The following is a 24813-nucleotide window of genomic DNA, read 5'->3' as shown; positions in this document are numbered from 1 at the left end:
CTTGCTATTTTCACCACATCTGTAGTTACTTTCTCCACTCAAGTCCTGACCCCCTCAAAGTCATCCATGAAGGTTGGAATCAATTCTTCCAAACTCCTGTTAATGTTAATATTTTGACCTCTTTCCATGAATCACAAATATTCTTAATGGCATTTAGAATGGTGCATCCTTTCCAGAAGGTTTTCAGTTTAGTTTGCCCAGATCCATCAGAGGAATATCTGTGGTACCTAGAGCCTTACAAAATGTATTTCTTAAATCATAAGATTTGAAAGTCAAAATGACTCCTTGATCCATGGGCTTCAGAATGGATGTTGTGTCAGCAGGCATGAAAACAACATTAATCTCCTTCTCCATCTCTCTGCACTTGGGTGAACAGGTGCATTGTCAATGAACAGTAATATTTTGAAAGGATTTTTTTTTTTTTTTTTTCTGAGCAGTAGTTCTCAACAGTGGGCTTAAAATATCCAGTAAACCATGTTGTAACAGATGTGCTGTCTTCCAGGCTTTGTTGTTCCATTTATAGAGCACAGGTAGAGTAGAGGTAGCATAATTATTAAGGGACCTAGGGTTTTCGAAATGGTAAATGACCATTGGGTTCAACTTAAAGTTACCAGCTGCATTAGCCCCTAATAAGAGAGTCAGCCAGTCCTTTGAAGATTTGAAGCCAGGCATTAACTTAATCCTCTCTAGCTATGAAAGTTCTAGATGGCATCTTTTTCCAATAGAAGGCTGTTTAGACTACACTGAGAATCTGTTGTTTAGTGTAGCCACCTTCATGAATTTATCTTAACTAGATCTTCTGGACAACAGCAGCAGCACTTCTACACTTGCTGCTTCACCTTGCACTTCTGTGTTATGGAGATGGCTTCTTCCCTTAAACCTCATGAATAACCTCTGCTAGTTTCAGACTTCTTCTGCAGCTTCTTTACCTCTCTCAACCTTCATAGAATTGAAGAAAGTTAGCGCCTTGGTCTGGACTCGGCTTTGGCTTAATGGAATGTTGTGGCTAGTTTGATTTTCTATCCAGACCACTAAAACTTTCTCCATATCAGCAATAAGGCTGTTTTGCTTTCCAATCATTCATGTGTTCACTGGAGTAGCACTTTTAATTTCCTTCCAGAACTTTTCCTTTGCATTTACAACTTGGCTAACTGTTTGGTGCAAGAGGCCTAGATTTCCACCTGTCTTGGAATTTAATATGCCTTCCTCACTAAGCTTAATCATTTCTAGTTTTTGTTTTAATGTGAGAGACATGCAACTCTTCCTTTCACTTGAACACTTAGAGGCTGTTGTAGCATTATTAATTGGCATAATTTCAATATTGTTATGTCTCAGAGACTGGGGAACAGCTGATCAGTGGAGCAGTCAGAACACACATATTTATCAATTAAGTTTGCCATCTTCAACAGGTGCTGTTTGTGGTGCCCCACAATAATTACAATAGTAACATCAAAGATTATTGATCACAGATCACCATAACAAATATAATAATAATGAAAAAATTTGAAATATTGTGAAAGTTACCAAAATGTGACACAGAGACAAGACATGAGAAAAGACTGTTGGTAAAATGGTGCTGATAGACTTGCTTGATGCAGGGATGCCAGAAACCTTCAATTTGTAAAAAATGCAAATTCGTAAAGGGCAATAAAGTGAAGCTCAATAAAATGAGGTATGCTTGTATACACCTTATCAACTGTCATTATAATCTTTCTGTTGTAGATAAGAAAACTGCACTTCAGAAAGATGAGTCACGTTGTGAGTACAAGGGAGAGTAAGAGTTTAAATCTATGACTGTCTGATCTTATACAGTTTTTTCACCAAACATTCTCAATACACAGAGTTGGTAGTTAGTAAGCACAAACACAGCATCAAGGCTGACATTCCTTCTGACTGGCTTGGGGTGTTCATTTTTATGTCAGTGCCTTTGCTTTGTCTGTAAATAAATGTTTGAAATATCACATCTACACCTTCTCAAAAAATAGTTTTATTTGAAATTTACAGGTTAGAAATTAATACGACTAAAAGGCTGAAAAATAATGTACAGCATATGGAGAAACATCTTTTTCTCTTCTTGGCTCTTCCAACTTAAGTAAAAAGCCGAGAACAATGTAAAATTAGTGTTCTAAAAGACAAAGGGTCACTATAAAGAGAATGGTGACCTGCTATTTTCAAGTTCAAAAATAGAAGAGGCAATTGTGTTAAATCTTAATAGGAGAGATTTAGGTGAGGACATCTTGACACAAGTATTATTATAAAAATAGTTAAGGAAAATGTTGAGTACCCTTGCATGAAAATATTTAACTATAAGATAGATACTCATTTTCTTTGACATTTCTTATAGTATATTTCTGCTTAGGGATGGGAGAAAGACTTGAAGTAGTTTCCAGGCTCATAATTTTATAACAAGAATAACTCTTGTATTTTAACATGAAATTGCTTGAAATGACCTTGAAAACTGTTTCAATTCTACTTTCTTACAATTCTATTTTATCATAATGATATTTCTTTCCCATCATAGAAATAAAATCAATAACTGAATCCAGGATAAGGGTAAAATTAGATACACTGAATAACAAGGAAAAGTGGTACATTTGGTGAATAATGACCTAAAACAAGTATGAAAGGCAACCGCATCATCCTTCACTTACGGAGGTATTAGAAAATGTCAGACACTGAACAAATCTAAGGCTCATACGGTGCCAACACATATGTGCTAGAAGAAAAGATGCATGATTTGGGGATGGGCAAGTGATGCCAGAATTTACATGAAGAAAGTCCTAATCTACATTTATATCAGGAACATTTTTAGTTCCAATTGAAATAAACTTAGAGATTTCCTAGCATTCATTTAAATAAATGTATTTAAATATATATTTGCAAGTTTTATGTTTCCTAATTATTATAAGGAATTCAAAACCTATCATCTTAAGGAGAAAACATAATCTCTTTCAGCACTAATCAATTAATGTCATCAACATTATTAATCAACTATTTTATCTGCTTAATAACCTCATTTATTCAGTTTGATTGAAACTCTTTTAAAAAAGTTAATCATAGAGACAGCTTACAGTGCATTATAAAGAGATACATGTCTAATCTTTTTAAAAGTGTGAAACTTAAAGCCAAATACCCAGTGATATTCAATAAATACAAATTGGTAATAATTATTAATTTTTAAGTGTTAAAAAGCATCTAAATAAATGTTCATGCAATTTGTATCCCTTTGTAAAATCTAAGTCACCATAAACAACAAAGAAATATCATTAAAGGGTGAAAAAATTCTTTTTAAGATTTGTCAGGTTTGAAACTATTTGGCACTATATACAGATAATAATTATGAGTTGTATGGCACACAAGTAACCCAGCATTATGAACTTTTCTTCTTATAAAGATTCATATGCACTCTTTAAAGAGTCAAATAAAAAATAAATTTAAAAAAATTCTTCCTCCTTCTGGTCTTCTCTCACAGGATATCCATTGGTTTATTCACTTCAGCTGAAAATTAGATGCTAAAACCAAAAGCATAGTTTTTCTCTAATCATCCCTTAAAATACTCTAGATCTTCTTATGCAAAGTGAGGTCCACGTACAAGCAGCATCCTCATCATCTGGAGCATGTTAGAAATGCAGATTCTTAGGCCTCACCCCAGCCCTACTGAGTCAGAATTAGCCTTTTAATAAGATCCTCAAGTGACTCATACACACATAGAAGTTTGGGAGGCACTGGCTTAAGTGTGTATAAATCACTTCAAACTCTCCACCATTCGAAGAACATACGAACGTTACCATGGGACAATGCCTAACTATTTTTTTAAATAACCTCAAGTTGACCCTTTTAATATTAATTCAAAGATAAATGAAAAATTTAGAAAAATGAGGTGTATTTACAAAATTATTCTAAAATAAAAATATTATAACTTGCTTCTGAACTTAAGCTACTATTGTACTTAAAATAAATGTTTTAAATACATTGATCAAAGAATATCTCTCTACCATGAAACTATAATTTTTTATGACACAGTTACCAAATACTTTCTCTTAGTGCTTCATGCACAGTGTCTCATGAGACACTAGGAACTCAATATTAATTAAAATTAAAACTTTAAATTCACATTTTATTCTCTGCATCATAAGATAAATACATGTACACTCTGTATTTATTCATATGAATTTATACTGTATAAATTCTGTATAAATATTATGTATTTATGGTTTCTCACAACTTACAATTTTGCTTTGCTGTTGCTTTCTTTCCTTTCTAAAATTCGTCCTTTAATATTTATCAACAAAGATACATCCACCAGCATTCTGCCCTTTAATGGACATTCAGTGTCTTCAGGTCAAACTAAGGAAAACTTTGTTTTCCTGCAAACCTAACTTTTGTTTACTTAGTTCCAAGTTTTAGTTTTCTAACTTTTACAACTTCAACAATTTTAATTACATCATTTTTAATATCTGCTTGAATCCCACCATGTGATCACCTTTTTTTCTTTAATGGGTTTTATTTGGAAGATGTTCCAGCACAAAGATTGTGTCAGTAGTTTAAAATCTGCAGAAACTTTATGCAAGGATACATTAGAAGTCTCAAACGAAAGAAGGAAAGTTTTAAAATCTGAATATAAAAGGAAGACCTGTTTATTTTAGTTTGGACAGCAAGCGGAGTAATCTCACATCTTTCACCTACCTCAAACAGATCATGTTTAGCTGACATGACTGTGGGTTCCATGAAATTAATCTCTGACCTGATTCTTTTTTTACTGCAGCAGTGTCAGCTTTCTATCCAGCGGAAAAAGTAGCTTCCTAGTGTGTGCAAACCTGGAAAGGTGAAGGATACCCATTCCAAAAAGGGCAAAGTGTCCTGATTTAAGAACCAAGAGAACTTTTTTTTTTTTTTTACTTTTTATTTTTTTACCAAGAGAACTTTTTAAAGAAGTTTACTTTATAATTTTCAAGGCAGTGTGGACAATATGTATTACATATTGTGTGTATGTAGGTAATTAAATATACATACATGCATATGCTACTGATTATAGAAAAAGTCATAGTTTGTGTTTCATAAATGGCATAGAATTTAATGGAAGCAGACTAATTGTAGAGATTTTAAGAAGAAATAAATATTGCACAAACTATAACCCTCTTTCCTAAGATTTTCAATTATCCATTTCTGAAAAATATGAACCAAAATGAAGTGCCTCTCTAAATTTGCTGATTATTAGAGGGAAAATATTACTTACTAGAAAACCCCATTTATTGGAAGGAAAGTCAGCATACATTTCTACAGAAGGAATAAGCCAGTTAGTCATTAACATTGATTGTCCCAATAATGAGCTCTGTAACCTTGGAAAGAGGGCTCCTTTTTAGCCTCAGGTTTCTTATACAAAATGGAAACCTATTTTTTTAATTTAAAAAGTGACTTTTATAAAAAATTTTCGTGGAAAAAATTTGCAGTTATTCTATGTCAGTTTTTTATAAGCCTTCTGAAAATTTGTCTCTTAGTGCATAAGAGAGAGTTGCAGTAATCAGATAAACACGGTATATTAGGTTTCTACTGCTGCCATAATAAATTACCATAAACTCAGTGGCTTAAAATAACACAACTTTATTATCTTAGGGTTTTGTGTCACAGAAGTCCATCATGAGTCTCCAGGGGCTAAAATTCAGGTGTTTGCAGGGCTACATTCCTTTCTGGAGGCTCTAGGGAAGAATTCATCTCCTTATGCTTTCTGGCTTCTACAGGCTACCACATTCCTTGGCTCATGGCCTCTTCCTCCATCTTGAAAGCCAACAGTGGCTGGTCAAGTCTTAACATCACATATCCCTCTGACCACAACCAGGAAAGATTCTCCACTTTCAAGGACTCATATGATTAGATTAGACCCACCCAGATAATACAAGATAATCTCTTTATCTCCAGGTCCCTAATTTAATCACACCTGCAAATTCCCTTTTGCCAGGTTAAATAACATGTTCACAAGTTCTGGGGATTAGGGCATGGATATCTTTGAGGGCCATTATTTTGCATACCATAACTAATATTCTCTCTACTCTTTATCAGTAGACATTTTGTGAGCATTTCTCAATACAAAGTGTTGCTTAGGCCTGCTTAGTAGAGCAAAGTATTGTGTGGGGATCTTAAACATTGAAAGTTGCTTAAATTCCCTGGCCACAACCAGTACACTTTCTAAGCATTTTTGAGAGCTTCAGCTGACAAAATGAACATGAAATGGATAAAATTAAATTTCTGAAGCAGACTACCTTTAAAGACAGGAGGTCCTGATCTAAAAGCAGGAAGAGTAGAACTGGAAACTTAAGTCTTGCCTGAATGTGAAAAATAGCAGTATCCGAATAAATGTCATTCAAGACTAACGAATGCTTGTGTCCATGAATAGGAATGTACTAGGAATCCTAGAAAAAGGGAGCCCAACCAGGAAGAATTTCATCATCCTCACCAGTGCCAGCAAGGAGATCAACATGCAGAACCTGGTGAGGATGAGTATTCTAGTCATCAGACATAAGTTTTCTATGTCAGCATACACTCTGGGAAAACAGGGACTATTTTTTGTTGTTACTGGCCCAGCTCCAAGCACAACGATTGGCAATGAGGAGACATAATATTCAATAAATATTTTTGAATATTTTTTATGCCAGGTTATGCCAGGTCTAAATGACAATTCTTGAGTTGCTGCTTATACAGTCTCAGGTACATTGGGGATTAGTTCTTTTTTAAATTTTAATTTATTTTTTATTGAAGTATAGTTGAATTACAATGTTGTGTTAATTACTGCTGTACAGCAAAGTGACTCAGTTATACATATATATACATTCTTTTTCATATTCTTTTCCATTATAGCTTATCATGGGATGTTGAATATAGTTCCCTGTGCTATACAGTAGGACCTTGTTGTTTATCCATTCTATATATACCACCTTGCATTTGCTAATCCCAAACTCCCACTCCTACCCTCTCCCACCCCCCTCCCCCTTGGCAACCACTGGTCTATTCTCTACATCCCTGATTCTATTTCTGTTTCATAGATAGGTTCATTTGTGTCATCTTTTAGATTCCACATATAAGTGATATCATATGGTATTTGTCTTTCTCTTTCTGACTTACTTCACTTTGTATGATAATCTCTAGCTGAATTCATGTTGCTGCAGATGGAATTATTTCATTCTTTTTTATGGCTGAGTAGTATTCCATTGTATATATGTACCACATCATCTTCAGGGGATTACTTCTTTATCTCTGAGAAGTCCTTATATTCTATTTATTCTCTCCCTGCTCCTCCAAATACCCATCATATATATCTCATAGAACTAGGTCAATTTCTTCTGAAAAACAAGCTGGGGCATTTCTAGTAGATGCCCATTGAGATCATCCTTTCTCCATGTTTTTCAATTAGATAATAATAGAATTTGATAAGCTAAATGATAATACACATGCTACCCAATTTGAGTGAACAAGGTATCTTCTTCATGCCTAATTCACCTTTTCATCACAGAGCATAGTGCCATGAAATAAATATACCTTGTTAGTAGAACCATAGCATAATAAAACTAAAAAAAAGAGAAATGATCATAGCAGTATTGCTCATAAAAGCACCAAATTTAAAAAATTCCAATGGATAAATAATGACATTCATACAATGGAATACTGTGCAGCAAGAAGAATAACATAAAGTACAGCTACATACAACAAAACAGATGAGTCATACAAACAGTGTTGAATTAAGGCAGAAAGACACAGAATAACACATGCTGTGTGGTTTCATTTATGCAAAGAACAAACATGGCAGAACTAAATTATATTGTTTATAGATGTGGAGGTTATAAAACTATAAAGCAAAGCAAGAAGATTTTTATTGAAAGAGTAAGAATAGTTTTTCCTTATGGGAGAAGGGCTGGAGAAATAGATGTCTTGACTGGGAAGCAAAGTCAGTGAGAGTCAGTCTATTGGTGGGCAGATGGGACTATGCTTCAGAGGTGATGGAAGTATTGTTTTCTGATCTGGGTGTTGGTTTTGTGTTTGTCAACTCCATTAATGTTTAGTAAATGTTATATAAACATATATGATTTATGTAGCTTTCCATGTCTATATTTTACAAAAGAATTTTAAAGAAAAAATTAAAAACATTTAAAAAACTGTGATGACTCATGTTATTTCTTTTCACACTGAATGGATGAGATGGCGTGTCTTTTGAAAACCAAGTGGAACAATATTATTCAAAAAATTAAGTCAGAAAGAGAAAAACAAATACCATATGCTAACACATATATATGGAATCTAAAGAAAAAAAAATGGTTCTGAAGAACGCAGGGGCAGGACAGGAATAAAGACACAGACGTACAGAATGGACTTGAGGACATGGGGAGGGGGAAGGGGAAGCTGGGATGAAGTGAGAGAGTGGCATGGACATATATACACTACCAAATGTAAAATAGATAGCTAGTGGGAAGCAGCCGCATAGCACAGGGAGATCAGCTCGGTGCTTTGTGACCACCTAGAGGGGTGGGATAGGGAGGGTGGGAGGGAGACGCAAGAGGGAGGAGATATGGGGATATATGTATATGTATAGCTGATTCACTTTGTTATAAAGCAGAAACTAACACACCATTGTAAAGCAATTATACTCTAATAAAGGTGTTTAAAAAAAATTGCCACAGTTACCTAATTATTTATTCACCTGTAGATAGTGTTCTTGTGCATTTTGGCTTCTAGATCAGTGTTATGTAACAACATAATTTTAAGTGAGTTCCTACATGATTAGAAAACACATTTGCCCTTTTGGTAGTGTAGCAAAGGATTAAAAAAACATTGGAGGTCCCTAAGAGGACTCAGAATTCAATATGCCACAATGTAGGGTGACTATCAGGTAAAAAAATGCAATCCACCCTCAAGTTTATAATTTAGCTTCTGTTAAGCTATATGAGGCAATTTGCAAAGTACTGACTTTCAGTTTACCCATCAGAGCTGCTTCCACCTGTGCCTCTCCTCAAATTATGCTGTCATTTCTCAACTCATTAGCTCAAGGACACAGAAAATAAGCCATCACCTTTCACTGATTTTTCTCAAGGGGAAATTGTGTTATTGCATTTAGTCTGTGAATCTCTTTGCCCCACACTTCCTTAAAATTATCTTGTTTTTATCTTTCTACTATGGAATTACAAATAGCAAATCTAGGCAACCAAACATAATTCCTTTTCAGAAAGGATTTCATTCTATTCCAAATAACTTTCTAATCATTGAACAAGATGGCTATCTTTAATATTGGTATAATAACTTAGTTGGTAACTGATTAAAGACTAATAAGAAAACCTTCCTAGCAATGCAAATCCTTTATATTGACCTAAAAAGAATCTTCTGTATAAAATTGGAAGATAACTAAGCCAGGAATTTCTCATAATTGAGTACTTTGATGCTAGCTCCTTCACAACTATTAGCACCTTTGCTCACTTTTGTCTTAGATTCTTGTTTGTTGTTAACTGGAGTGTGGTTTAGCATCTCTATTGGAAAACGTTTGGGATTGTTTGTTCAGTCAAAATCATGGTGAGGGGTGCTACTGTATGGTAATTGTCCTGCAGTGTCTGGGAGAGACTTTTCCTGCCCCAAATGTCAGTAGAGTGTGTCTTCTCCAGCTTTGATTCCCCAGCATAGATCATGAGGGCAAGATGTTAATTTAATGAACATATATCAGATAATTGTTTGTTAAATAAATTAACCTGGGACTATTAGCATCTAGGGATTTTTGGTGAAAAACTTAATTATTTGCTTTTCTTTTATGTTCCTGTCCTTTCATTTAGAAAGATCTTTCGAGTTTTAAGTTAAACTCTACTCCTTTTTAACAGTCCCTGGTCAACCAAGTCCATCTATTCTCCTGCTTCTCAGATTTCCCTGATAATCATATCTCATAACCCTAATTTGTTTATTTGTTATCTATTAATTTATTCTCTAGTTGCTTCATATGTGTAAATATTGTCTACTTTAAATTTGAATGATAAGAAACCAAAAAATCTATCTCACAATTTTTATATTTATAATTTTATCTGTACTTCCTTTAGGCAACTTAGAACTTCCGAACTTGTATCATATAGTTACTTATACAATTATTTCATCTTTCCTTGAGCGCTAGATTTATATATATTTCACATTTCACCCTCAGACCTAACAAAGATACCCCAAATATATACAAGTAAGTACTTCTTAAATGAATGAATATCCTTCAAGATATCAGAAGTTTTGCCCCTCTGCATCCACAGGTGAATAACAGAGTGATGGGACAAAGATAAAATATCCTGTTCCAAAACACCTGGGTACTGAGAGCCTGTGTCACTCAAAGATAGGGACCCATGCTAGAATCATTCTAGCCAAGATCTACAAGACATTTCAAATCTAGAGAGACTGGGAAGAAACTTAATAGTTAAACCTGTCTACCTAATTCAAGAGATAGCCGAAATGATCTGGCAACTTTCAAAACTATAATATTATTTCTAATACAACTCTTCCAGTCACTAACAACAAAGTCTCTAGAGGGTTCTGTGAACTTATTGCTTCAATCTAGTTATATCTAGATTAAAGATTCCTGGTCACATCTTCTGAACCTCAGACTAAGGATCATGTCTCTTTATCTTTTCGTTGAAAAAAGCTTTTCCCTAGCCTCTTTAAAACCCTCTTGCCTCGCTTCAGTGTTTAATTCATTGGCCTTATAAGATACCTTGACAAGACCACCGGCCTATTAACACTAGTTCTTATAGTACTTAGAACAACACTGATCACAGAATTAATTCTTTACAGCTGATTTCTCATTATTAACCTGAAGAAACTTATTTAGTGAATACCTGCCTCACAGTTAGCATTATCTCATTATTTCTTCATGAACTGGAAATAGGGCTCCATAAATACAAACTAAGCTCAAAGTGGAGTGTTTGAGGATCAAAAGCAACAATGGAAATACAAACAGTGGGAGAACACTTAAATAGGAGAGAAAAAAACCAAAAAACAGGGATCAAAATAAACAACTAGTTTAGAATAAATCAGGCACGTGAGACATCCAACTTTTTCAATACTTTAGCAATAGGGTCCCTTAACAAAAATAGAGGATTTTTACCAAATTTCTTAGCCAGGTAACTCCACACCTTGGTCATCCTAGGGTTTCATCCCGCAAACCACCAATTCTCACCTACCACCCATTTCTTTTTTTCTTCATCTCTACATTGAGCAAACCTACTCTTGATCTCCTTACCCCTTGGCCAGCCATTTCACCTTCCCAACAACGGCATGTGTGCTGTAAATGATCAGAGTCAAGAACAGGACGCTATCATTCTAAAGTTATTTTCAGCAAGTTTCAAGGTGTGCTCACTAATCATAAGATATATGAACAACAGCATGACTTTGTTAAACCAAATTAAACACTCATCATTCATAAATCCTTATTGAAGTCATACGTTTTTAAATCTGTCTACTCTTAAGTTTTCCTCTTTCCTGCTTGTTTTTTAATCTACTATATTAGAGTCAGCGACCTTGTGTTATTCTTCTTCATGTTCCCATTGTCTGGCATTCAGCCTGGTATGTAACATGTGCTAAAATATCAACTACAACTGAGCTTTCTGTATGACCTACTGCTTTATACATCTAGTTATAGGTTGATAGTTAATACCATAGAGTCTAAAATTTTGTCATATTTCAAATGAATGTACTTTGTTTGCTTTTCTCTAAATGCAACCCCTAATACTTCTCCAGATTTAAATTCATAAGCATGGAGTTTTACCATCCTATGGCAACTTATAGATTTTATAGTACACTCTTTTTCCCCCAGCCAATTATACATAAGTTAAATAAGAATAACCACAGACAAAAATAATAGCTCTAGCACTGAATGTCAAAGAGTGTCACTTAATATTTGCCATTTTTGTCGTGACATTGTATCAAATGTCTACCACAAACAGAAAATTCTCTTAATCACATGATGATTTTATTTTAAAAGGCAACAATAAATTTTGCAAGGAAACCTTGCTAAAAATGTATTTTGAAAGTAGTATAAATAAGTGGAAACTGATTCTTTCACATCAGCAAGCTCACTAATGCCCTCAAACATTTTTAAAACAAAATTTTAAATATTAAGAGCTCTTTCTTTCTTTAATTTTTCTCAACGTTTCAGTAACCTGTGTCACGGAGAGGAAATGATGCAACAAATGAGTAGCAAGGATAAAACAGGTCTATCACAGTGAGCTCTAGCCTCATGCTGTGTGAAAAACAAACCAAGTTTCCCCTGTACAAAGCAGGTTGCCAAACAATAATTATCTTTGCTCTTCTAGGTTAAAAGATTGTATTTTTTTTTTATTAATTAATTAATTTATTTTTGGCTGTGTTGGGTCTTCGTTTCTGTGCGAGGGCTTTCTCTAGTGGCGGCAAGTGGGGCCCACTCTTCATCGCGGTGCGCGGGCCTCTCACTATCGCAGCCTCTCTTGTTGCGGAGCACAGGCTCCAGACGCGCAGGCTCAGTAGTTGTGGCTCACGGGCCTAGTTGCTCCGCGGCATGTGGGATCCTCCCAGACCAGGGCTCGAACCCGTGTCCCCTGCATTGGCAGGCAGATTCTCAACCACTGCACCACCAGGGAAGCCCAAAAGATTGTATCTTTAACTTGTTTAAGGAAAGACCACATGCCCCAGCCCCTGTCACAGAAACTAAGTTAGAAACTATCTAAACGATATATATTTAAATGTAATATTCAACTACTTTATAAGAGAGACAGATTCTGTGGTTTATGAGGAAACAGCTCATTTACATCCCAAAGGATCTCTCAAAATCATAAATTCCACGAGCCTTTGACAGCTTGACTTCGGGCATGGAGATGTGGAGATCTTTAGATCTTTAGAGAGCATAACTTGTAGAGAAAGAAGCAGGACTTTATTCATTACACATTTGCCAAGGATATTCTTTTCAATTTCCTTTGAAGATGGAAAATACTATCATTTTGGACTAGGAAGTTCATCTATCTCTGCATAACCCTCACTTGGGGCAATACATTATTATGTGACATTCAAATAAGTGCTTCCTATCAGAAATTATGCATGGTACTCATATTATCCAGAGAAAATAGGAACTGGGGAGAGCAAAAAACTTAACTTTGATGGATCTTCCTAGAACTTTTAAGTTGAATAGAACCTAAACTCCATAAACTTGGAATTATTGTATGATGATAATGCATAGTTACCAGATGAAATTTTTCCCCTAATTTGCTCTTTCTAAAATGTGTTACTTTAGATAACATACATTTTTAAAATACATCAAGCATGTCCCCAAAGGGTTTCTTTTTATTTGAAGGAAGAAAAGAAAATAATAATGCTTTAAACTCTGCAAATATAAAACCAGAAACTTAGCTGGAAAATGTAATCTATGCATTTTCTTTCAAACTGATATATTCAACCCAAAGGTCAATGTAGATGATTTTAAAATTGCTTAGTTGTACCATTTTAGGTTTCTCTCATCTTTAACATTGTTAACTGATTAAAAATTAATGCAAACAGCATTGGAGGCTTTAACTCTAAGGATTCCTAAGCCTTTAGAATAATAGCTGGAATAGCCTCAATTCATTTTTGTATTGTAAAAGTAGAATGATTTTTAAATTACAGTCCCAGTGATGACCAAAAATAAATAGGAAAAAAATTAAGAAGTATTTAAGCTAACAAACAGAACATTTTCCATGGGTACTGTGTGCTTAGGGATGGGCCGGGAGGAGGGGGAAAGAGTCAATATTACAAATAATAACAAAAGCTATAAGGAAAAGCTTCGTAATGAAACCCAACTAGAGATAACACTACAAAGATATATTTTCTGTCCACTTTCACTACCTATTTTGCATCATGGATGCTTTGAACAGCTAAAAATATATATATAATTTGCCAATTAGCACGACCGTGTAAAAGTTGGAAAGTTTCCTCTGGTCATATTATTCACTATTAACCGAGGTTAGCTAACTAGTGTATGGCCCCTCCCAGACCACCTATGGTTAAGTAGTGAAGCTAGTGCTTAAACAGGATTTCTGACTTGAAACTCCACACACTTCCTACTTTATCACACTGCCTTTAATTATTTTAATGCTGACTTCCCTCAGTTCTGCACTACTTTTTCTCTCTGATTTTTAATTAACTATATAAGCCACTGGTTTTCACACTGTTTCTTCACTTTTCTAAATTCAACTTGAGCAGTAAAGAAGATGATGTTTAGAGTCGGACTGATCAGGTTTATGTAATATCTGCCTTTCAGCCTTTCAGAATTTCTGTGATATTTAAAAGACATATTCTTGCAAGACTTTGGCACTTAAGACCCTGATAATAAACATGATGTTCCTGACCATAGCAATTTTTAGGACTATTTTTCTTGCATCATATTGACTCCTTAGGTTTTTAACTTTTCCTCAGGTTTTCACATGGACCATCTCGGAAATGATCTGTTGCTCACTAATTTCTCTAATTCATGTCACTAATAATGTTGAGAGATGTTATGAAACTAAGCAACAGATTCCCACATTATAATGAACATATTTGAAAATCATTATTTCCTGGTCTGTTGTTACAAATGTAGATATCTGGACCCCTCTGTCTAATATGAGCATTTCTTGGTTTCCATTTCAATAACTACAGACTGTTCAATTAGGGGGTAATTTGCACTTATGAATAAATTTGGTGGCCAGTAGAGTCACTGACCTTATATGCATTACAAAAATTTTTTTTCTTAAAATTATTTACTTCACTAAAAACGTCAGCTCTGTTCTTTTCCCTTCTAACTATTATGGAGAAGCTTGAATATTTGCAGAAGTAGACAGAAAATTATAATGAAACTCCATGTACCCATCATCAGTCCCAATGTAATCAATTCCTGGCCAATCCTACCCCACCCACACCTCATTATTCTCTGGCATACTCTGTAGAAGCAGATTTCAAGCATCATATCATCTCATCCATATTTGAGTATGTGTATGTCCAAATAATAAGCAGTTTTAAAATATAACCACATATATACACTAGTATGTATAAAATGGATAACTAATAAGAACCTGCTGTATAAAAAAATAAATAGAATAAAATTTAAAAATTCAAAAAAAAAGGAATATAAGAATCTGGCTAAAATCCTTCTTTTGACATTATTTGAACTTACTCTGCCAAATAAGAAGTCTTGTCAAAACCTGACAAAATATGAATAAATTGAAAATGTGTTTGCTTGTTAGAAACATATATGCTCATTTTGGAACACATTGGTATTTTTCAAAAAGATAATAAATCATTCTATTAAAAAAATAAAATAACATATAACCACAATATTATTATCCCACCATAAATATGATAATTTATTAATATCACCTAACATCCAGAGCCTATTAAATTTCCAATTATTTCATAGATCTTTTTAAAGTTTGTTTGAATCATGATCTAACAATTCTATACCTTGTAATGGGTTGCTCTGTTCTTATGTTTCTTTTCATCTACAGGATTCCTTGGCATCTCCTTATGCTCCTAGTAACTTATCTGAAGGAACTGGGTTGTTTGTGCCGTAGAGGTCACCACAGCCCAGATTTTGCTGACTGCATAATATGGTGTAGTGTGTAACATAGTCCCCATCCTTCTATTGCTTGAAAATCCAAGGCCATGTTATTTTTCTTTCACTGGTTTTCTTTTCTATTTTTCTTTTTTTTCCCTGCTTTGTTTTGAGTCAGAAGAGTCAGTTCTAGATATCATTTCAATGGTTGGTTATGTTTTGCCTTATATTTCACCAACATTTTGCCTTTTTGTGGCTTCCAGACTTTTATCCGTGGGTCTCTGCATTGTCCTCTAGTGCTACATAATGAGAAAATCCAACCTTCAAGGACCTGAGCACAAGTCTTTTCATTTCACTGTGCCTCTTACCATCATGGTCCTCCTCCTCTGAATGTACTGGTTTGTCAATGTCAATCTTAAAATGTGTTCCTGGAGCTAAAAATGATATTCTGTATGTGGTCATTGCTTCTCTTGATCAGGAGAACGTAACCCAGAAGTGATGAAGCTTTGAACCTAGTGCTTCTTCCTCTTCCTCCTCCCCCACCCCCAAGTCATCTCCACTTAGGCCAGAGTAGCCACTTCTGGTTTTGGCAAGATAAACACAGATATGGAGGTTGCATCTTCTCCTTGTCTTAATTTCATCATCTGTTGCTCTGGGTTATCTAACTCGTGTGCATAGTTATTAAACATTCTGGCTGTGAATTTAAAAATTTTTTTTTCTTGAGAGCAACAATGGGTACTCTTACGCAAAGCAGAGCAGTGCATAAAATAAATGACCATTTTTGCTCTAAATTTTGAACGTCAAACCCTCTCAAATGTTTGTGACAGAAGCAGTAAAATGTGGTTAAACTAATAGGAAAGAATTCCTTACATAGTACAGTAACCCTTCTGAACCCTGAGGTTGTATAACAGTTTAGAAGTTGAGAGTTTGACATCCCTTCTCTAACTTGAAAAAAAAAGAATTTCCTTTAACTACGTATTCTAGTAAACGTTAATTTAATTGTATATAGGCTCTCTACCAACTTTAATCTATTGCAGAAAAATTTGTATTTTCCTATATTCTGGAGGTAGTTGGACCCAGAGAACACAATTATATGAATGTTATTGTAAAACATAATTTGACTGTGTGTTAGTCAATTGGCAATTTGAAAACATTATCTATTTTACCAACTTTTAAAAAGTCTCCATGTTTTTAACAAAGCTATTAAGAATTAACTAAACTTTATGGTCATCCAAATTACTCAAAAAGTATTTTTACATAGTGATATATTCTGTCAAATAGATGATGAAATTGGTAGTTGAAAGTTCATATGAACCTCAGAAGGGGAAGCTAACTTTGGCATTTGTCTAGGAATAACTGGGCCTCTGGAGAGAAGGCAGAAGGCTATTTATAACTCTAAACCTTAGCACTGTTTGAGTCAGACCCAGTCTGGGGCCTGATCTAACTAACCTACCCAATGTAGCTGGGGCCAAACCAGAACAGGGTTCTAGTACAGGTCCCTCCCAACCTCTGAATTAACACCAGGCTGACTATTAGTCTCACACAGCAAAAGGAAGTATTTAACATGCCTCTGGAGTCAGAGATCTGAGTGTGAATCCTAGCTACACCATAAATAGCTGTGTGAATTCAGGCAAATTTCTAACCTCTCTAAACCTCAGCTTCCTATTCCATAAATAGCAATAATAAAAGTATCTATCTCATTTTGCTGTCCTGAGGATTAAATGGTCATGTTACATTTGACATATAATGTCTTCTGAATAAATATCAGTGGTTATTATCATTATAATTATAATTATTAATTTATCATAGCTAGATTCAAAGATATTGTTTCCCTAAAGTCCTCTGGGGTTCAACTTTGTTCTAATTTTAGTTCATCTGTTGCTCTGTACCTGAAACACAATTCCATATCTAACATTACTTCCTTTCTTCTGTCAGATGAAGTAAGCCAGCTTGGAATATGCACTGAAAATCTATGTGAGGAATTCAGTAAGGTTTACAGATATGCCGTGCATTATAGTTGAGTAAGCACCACAAGACACATGAACTCTATCCTCAGACCTCCCCCAATTATCAGTGACCATGAGAGAGTTGTATAATCTCCATGACCTTCAGTTTTATAAAAATTGAGGTGAGGATGGTGGACTTAAGCTTTCTAAGGGGCTACTCCAGCTCTGTCTTGAGTACTACAAGGTGTCTGCTTGCTTTGTGATCAATGGATGAGAAGAATAATCAGTATATGTCTCAGGCTACTGATGCAGTGCTTACATTTCAATAATGTGTCCAGAAGTGGCAGCAAAAGAAATATAACAGATGAGAGGAAAGAATATTCCAGGCTGACGGAACAACTTGTACCAAGGCTCTGCACAAAAGTACACCTCTTATAAAAGACTGAAAGAAGGCTATTGTAGCTGGGGCACAAAAAGTGAGAATCATGAAGACAAAATGAAAGGTGTGCAGTAGAGCAGCATGCAAGAAACTTTGGATGAACACAGAGAATGGCTGTGGTACTAACCTTAAAAGGTAAGCTCATCTGAGTTGTCAGTCTAATTATCATTTGAGAAATATGATTAATAAATCATTCCAGAAAAGGAAAAAAGTACATAACTAATGCGATGTTCAGATGACATAGATCCTATGAACTGTTAAGGCTAGGAAGTAGGAAATGCCCATCACCTAGGAACTAGATGGCATTTTTACATTTTTAATTCATTACTAATTCAATGATTTTTTTTTAGAAGTGACAACAAGAGGTCTTCCAAGCACCCTTTAAACTCTCCATGGGGAGAAGACAGAAACATAAGTTCTATTCCATAATCTGGAATTTTCCTGTAAAAACATTTATGAATCAAGTGCGAAGGTCTACAGAGCATAACCCACAGGCAAGTGAAAAATGTTTTTGGCCAAGTGACCCGAATCAGCTGGCAGTTCACGCCCCATGCAGAGGTAGGGAACATATTCACAGGTATCTTAATAACTTGTGCAGGGCTAAGTCAGACATTTTTATAGATAGCTGTCTTTAAGACCATCTAAAGGTCACATGATGCAGAATATCTAAGGAATAAGAAAAAATGTTATTTATATTTAGTTAGCAAATTCTGGACTAAAATTGGTAAAGAGGAAACCTGATACCCTCTTAGAGAAATGAAAAAACACAAACTAGATTTAAGGGAGCTGGCTTCTAATCTTGGCAATGCTGTGGTTTTGAGCAAGTCTCCAAATATCAGAGTTACAGTTTCTATTTTTGCAAAATGGAGATAATAATGCTAACTTAATTGAATTCTGTGAGGTTTAAATAAGTACATACACATAAAGTCCTGAGCAAAATACCTGATACATAGAAATCTCTCAGTAATTATTTCTATTAATTTGGGGTACTAGACTAAATTTCTTAGTGGAAGATGCAAGTAAGACAATTCTCCTTGTAAGTAGTGACGGAAAATCTTAAACTCTGAAATGACCATGTGCCCATACTAATGTCTACCCAAAGAGCCAAAACCACACATTCTCTTTTTTCAGTTGTCTGATTAAAAACAAACCAGCTCGGCATTAGACTTGGAAGCTGTGGAGAGCACCACCTGTCTGATTTGCTTACAGCTGTCAGAAGCAAATTTTAGATCCACCTCCCAAATTTTTACCCCAGCTAGAACCGGACTGTGCCTGTATTCAAAATGCTTTAGTTGTCTTAAAGATAGCAAAAAATATATATATAATTACATATGTACATATATTTTGCATATATTATATTTGGGCGAAATGATTGCTATCATGGTCGAATAATAAAAATGTTTTAAGGTGTGGCACATACCTTTTCAGAATAAGCTTTAAAACAGAAAAGCATATACCTTTTCAGAATAAGCATGAAAACAGAAAATATTTAATATAGATTCATCATGTAGAGGTAAAAGACATGAGGGCATGAAAAGAATCAGAATCAAAAGCTTAATTACTCAATTTTTAAAACCATACTGATTTAAAGTGATTTTGTGCAATTCCAAACCTTGTCTCTGAATACCCACCAACATACATACAAAATTTGTAGGTATATAAATCTTATATGTGTATGTGTGCATATTTATACACTCGAGTTAGAAAGGAAAACAAATTTAAGATCTCCAATTTGATATGTCATAAAGCAAAATGCTCAAAATCAGTTCTCTAAGTTTAAACATTAAATGCAACATTTTAAGTTCATCGTGGTCTCCAGCCTTGCATGCAAACCTTGTAATTTTTGCTAGGTAAGATATCAGCCCTAACGTTGCATGACCATAGCTATTTATAGAGGTGTGGGTGACAACTGTTAACTAGTGGGGCCTTTGGCATCGCAAATAGCAGTTTCCACATGCAAAATTTCAGAGAAACTTCTTTTCACTCCCCAACACACACATCTGCCAGCCTCTCAGCTCCCAAACCCACTTCTCTCATCCCATATAGAACCATCGATCAAGATAACTATCTAAAAGCAACATTTTAAGAGGACGCATTGACCATCAATGGGACTGTCAATTTCCACCTTTTTCTTTTTTGTTTTCCTAGTTGATACTATTGGAAAATGCTAGCAATACCTTCAGCCGTGATCTCAGTCATGGTGGTTGGAGAAAGGAAAAGGCAGGCAAAAATTCCGGTCAAGTGGCCCTTTGCAGGATAACTTAGGTTTGGAGAACTCTGATAGGGGGCTCTGTGTGAAAGCGTGAGGGCTCTTCCTTTTCCTGGCTGTTTCTGCTGCTCCTTTGTTGTCCTGTTGAACTTTGTCTCTTCTCTGCAGAGTCCTACCCCCTGGAAACAACCTGAGCCCTTTCCAAGCAGCACTTGTGGCTCAGGCAGAAGTATCAGCTTCGAACAAAAATAGCTTCATCTCCCTAGGACTCTTCAGCACTTTTTTTTTTTTTTTGGCACTCTAAGGGAAACACACACACACCAGCTCTCCAGCCCCAAAGAGAGATAGGCCAAGAAAAGGCAAAGGAACCAGAAAGTACCGTCTAAGCCCCTACCGTTTCCCTAAGATAATTACAGATTTGGGGGTCTATGTCAGAAAACATGAAATAAAGAGTTGAAAGTAATCTTATCCGTGATAGCTCAGATTTATTCTTAGTGCCCTTAAAGCTCAGAACATTCCTCATCCCCTTATTTGGTGTGGGGAGGATCCCGTAATGTCTACCCAAGGCAAAGGGGAGGGTAGTCTTGTCATTTTCTCCAAGTTGATTCCCTATTGGTCTAAATCCGTTTGGCAAGTGCAGTTATTTATATTGGGCTACACTTAAAGTTCCAACTATTAAATCCTAAGGCTTTCCTGTAGGAGATTAAGATTGTCCACACACTGGCTAATAAGAAATATGTAATGTGAAGTTATATTGACACTTGAGAACTGATGAATTACTAGATTCTTCATTCTTTTTAATACTTTCATGAAAACGAAGTACCTGAATTTATCTATGAAGTAAAAGAAAGGGAAGGTGACATAAAGTTTAGAAGCCTACAGCTCATATTTTAGTAAAAGATTTCAACTTTTCTCTATTTCAACTTCAAAAAAATAAAATAAAAAGGATCATAGCAGCTAACAATTAGCCAAATTGGCTGATTAGCATTTCACCTTCCCACTACTAGACAGGTGTTAATGAGCAGAGAAATATTCAATAGCTGGCAGTTAGAAGGAGGAGAATCAAAGGGCATTGATAATCACACACTCTAGCCAATCTGTGAATAATCAGGGGTTGACTACACTTACCTTTTATTTTATTCTCATATTCAACCTAACAAATGTTTGTGGTTTAAACTTTTAGCCTTAACTCGCTGGCTTTTATTGTCAGAACCTCTTGAATTTGCATGGTACTTCAGAGATCAGAAAACAAAGTCACACATGTTGTTTTAATATTTGAGACTCAGAAGAGTGCTACAACAGCTATTTCCTTTGCCTCCGTGTTGGCAGCTCTGTATTTGCTGCCCCAATTCCTACAACAGGAAGTGCTCATATACCAGCTGAATAAATGGGTTAGGAAGTAAGCAATCTTAATTCTCAAAAGAGGAAATAATTCCAGGTAACTCTCATGATTTATACAAGATTCTACACCTAGGGCTGGGCTTGGGGCTTTTGACTACAAATCTGATAACTTTCCAGAGAAGTGAGACTTTGTTGCAGACAATGCCATTTGTAGGCAAAGGGAGGACCACAACAAATTAGGTCCACCAATGGATGGAAAGATGCAAACTCCTAGTAGCATCCCCCTGGAGCCCTGGGTTGGTGCCTACTTTTTAAGGTGGGGAAGAGGAGCCCCCAAAAGCAGAGCTCTCCTCACTTTGCCCCCAAAGGCGTCTCCATTCAATATCACCACAGTGCTTCCAATTTGAAGAAAACATTGTGCTTTGAATCTCCATTTGGCAGTCACTTTCATAGTCTTTCACTGTAGTTAACTGATGAAATAGTAATTCCTTATGTAACTCATTAAGAACTCACACGAAAAAGTTGAAACAAGACTAGAGAGCAAGACCAGTGATTGATGTTACTCTTAAATTCCCAATCACTAATTTCATGTCATACGTACTAGAAGGAAAACGAAGAGTAAAAATATTCTAGCTAAACATGTTTATAGGATAACAAGCTTTTTAACCCATTTATTGGATGAGTTTATGAATTTTCTTAGACATTAAGAAATCAGTATATTTCTCATTTTGAAAAGTTACTAGAACTCTTTCAAATTATTTGAAACCCAATTCATAAAATGTCTTTGCGTTTCAAAGGGAACTCTGAGAAGCTTTCCAAAGCGAAGCAACTGACATTCTTCTAAGGCTACACATCTCATTCTTCAGGACAAAGAACAAAATAGTACAAATAATACATTTGCCTTTCTTCATTTTTTTTGGTCTTCTTCATTTTAAACAGGTATTCACTTTAAAGGGACACCAGTTCACTGGAATCTTTCAACATGACCTAAAAGTGGTGGTTTTCTCTTCTCAGTGATAGCTTCTGATGTATTTTCACATTTTCCATTGCTGTAGGATCAGCACAGATAGGCTTATCCTGGTTTTGCATATAGGGACACTTGTTCCTGTATGCATTATTAACTGGCCTGGTCTTTATAAGTCAATGGCAAACCATGAAAGCTTGTTCTCCTAGAAAATGTTTCATTTTGTCCAAGCCGCTTCTCCAACCTGATGATACTGATCATTACGCCTTGTGATTTTCACTAGATATTCTAAATATTCAAGTTAGCAGCCAAAAACATTCATTCTTAGAGCATTTTAAAAAAAATCTGGCTGCTCTGTCAACTATAATCATAAACTAACAATCAGTAAGACATATTCTGTATTTGACTATGAACAAGATATTTTCATCCAAACTGAATTTCAGAATGTAAAATGATTCAGGAGGCAAGGAGAGAAGTTTTTTGATGATTTTTGGTTTCCACCAAAAAAAATCATAAAATAAAACAAAATTTTAAAAAAATTTAATTATTTTAAGACCATACTACATTGCTTTGTTCAGTGCCAATTTGTGTGTTTTATAGAGCAGTGAAGAGAGATATAAATAGAGGTAAATAGCTATTTATCATCAGTCACCTATTTCTCAAGGACTAGGGATTTTTGAAAGAAAGCGAAGTTTTAGGGTTACTTCTCAAGATCTTCTGTTTATTAATTTACAGACATGAACAGCTTATACTTGAAAAGCCTATACCTAAACTGGTGTTAAATAGAAATAAAACAGTAAGAAATGTGTATAATATTTTATGTTTAAACTGAGTGAGAGTAAATTTATGGGTATTTAATTAGGATAGAAAGTGCTCATTCCTTGGATCTTAAAATAATGACAGGTGTAACTTTTATGTGTGCCTAAGTTTTCAGGTTCATTTTAACAGAAGACAAAAATAAATAAGCAACTAGAATGCTTTTGGGAAAAAAGGGGGGAGTAGGGGACAGAGTGTCATAATATAAGAAAGTTTTATACATGAGCTAACAAATGTAAGCTACTGTTACACTGCCTTGGTTGAAGTAGCTTACAGGGGAAATACAGAAAAGAGAAATCCTTTCTTTTAGCTTTGTAGGTGAAGAAAAACAGCAAAAACAAACTACGTATGGAAAGAATAAATACTGGCTTATTAAACTTTAGAATGAACAAATATAGAAGAAACTAGGAACATTGAAAATGAATTTAGGGACCATTGGATTGTATTTACTTTCATCTGACCTTGAAATCCCATCACATGACCTAGAAATTCCTCTGAAGCTCACTCGATAAACAGTCTTCAGAATCACAAGAAAAGCCTCAATTGAACTATTAGTTCATTAATCTTACTTCATCTCAGCGTTGCTGTTCACTTTATTTTAAATTGTTTTGTGTTCCATTTGTGTCATGGAAAATCTCATTCTGTCCTCATTACTTTCTCTAACTCGCCTGTGTTCGTTTCTTTAACCAAAGGCTGAAAGTCATTCCATAGGTTTGGCTTTACCAACTGATTATTTAGAAACTGTGTAATCCAGCTCGTTTCAAATGACAGAAGGCCTTCCAGTGCAATTAAAAACTTTCCTGTCTTTAACTCTGACTCACGAATAGCTGAGTCTCCAATATCAGGCTTCACACACATTTGACTTTGTCAAACATTTCTCTCAGAAATTTGCCTACGTCAATCCAGTCTTCAATTAGGAAAGGCAATGGATGCTCCTTTATTCTTAAAGACTCCTTTCTCTGAAGAGCTGGCTTCTGTCCACTACCACTGTCCTCTTTATGAGGACTGACAACATCCTGTAGTAGGTGGCCCCTGTGGAGTCCATAACTCAGATTACTGCTCTCTGCTCTGTAGTCTGTCTATCACACATGACCTTCACTCTGTGGTCCTGGTTGCTATTCAAAAGCAATTTGTGATTTACGTTTTTTTTTGTTTTCTTATAAAAGCATCAATACTTTTCTTATAAAAGGTAAATTATTTGCTGATCAGTTCTTAGATACAAATTTTTCTCTAAAAATAATATAAATGCATATTTCTATTTGCTAATTTTGAAAAAATTCACAATATCATCATCTTGTTCTTTACATTTTGATGTTTTGCATTATCAATGATATAATCTGTTATACCAGTATATCACAACTGAATACCAACTAGAGTCACTAACTTTGTGAGCTTACTTATAAGTAAGGAAATAACATACTCATTAATTCCATTGTGCACTCTCTCTCTACACACACACACACACACACACACACACACACACACACACTCTTTACTCTGTCCTCAGCACTAGGCTAGGTTCTAGTGATATCAAGATAAGCAAGACAAGGTTTTGTCCTCAAG

The 24813-nt window shown here is 35.1% G+C and overlaps 1 protein-coding gene across 12 annotated transcripts in view; it reads right to left on the bottom strand.

Moving 5' to 3' along the window:
• Window positions 1-20336, bottom strand: part of TRDN (triadin) — a 370366-nt gene extending 350030 nt beyond the window's left edge. For 3 of the 12 annotated variants that reach the window (XM_082406155.1, XM_082406152.1, XM_082406156.1), the window contains exon 1: window positions 20098-20324. In XM_082406155.1, the coding sequence (XP_082262281.1) occupies window positions 20098-20119 (22 nt within the window). In that variant the 5' untranslated portion in view covers window positions 20120-20324. Of the gene's footprint in view, window positions 1-20097 lie in introns of all 12 variants that reach the window. The other 9 variants (XM_082406157.1, XM_082406158.1, XM_082406159.1 and 6 more) reach the window with 7 other exon arrangements.
• Between the last annotated feature and the right edge of the window lie 4477 nt (window positions 20337-24813).

Source organism: Balaenoptera borealis (assembly GCF_965194805.1).
Source record: "Balaenoptera borealis genome assembly, chromosome: 9".
Lineage (NCBI taxonomy): Eukaryota > Metazoa > Chordata > Mammalia > Artiodactyla > Balaenopteridae > Balaenoptera > Balaenoptera borealis.
The sequence above is the reverse complement of the archived record's forward strand: the minus strand, read 5'-3'. Positions and strand labels throughout refer to the sequence as shown.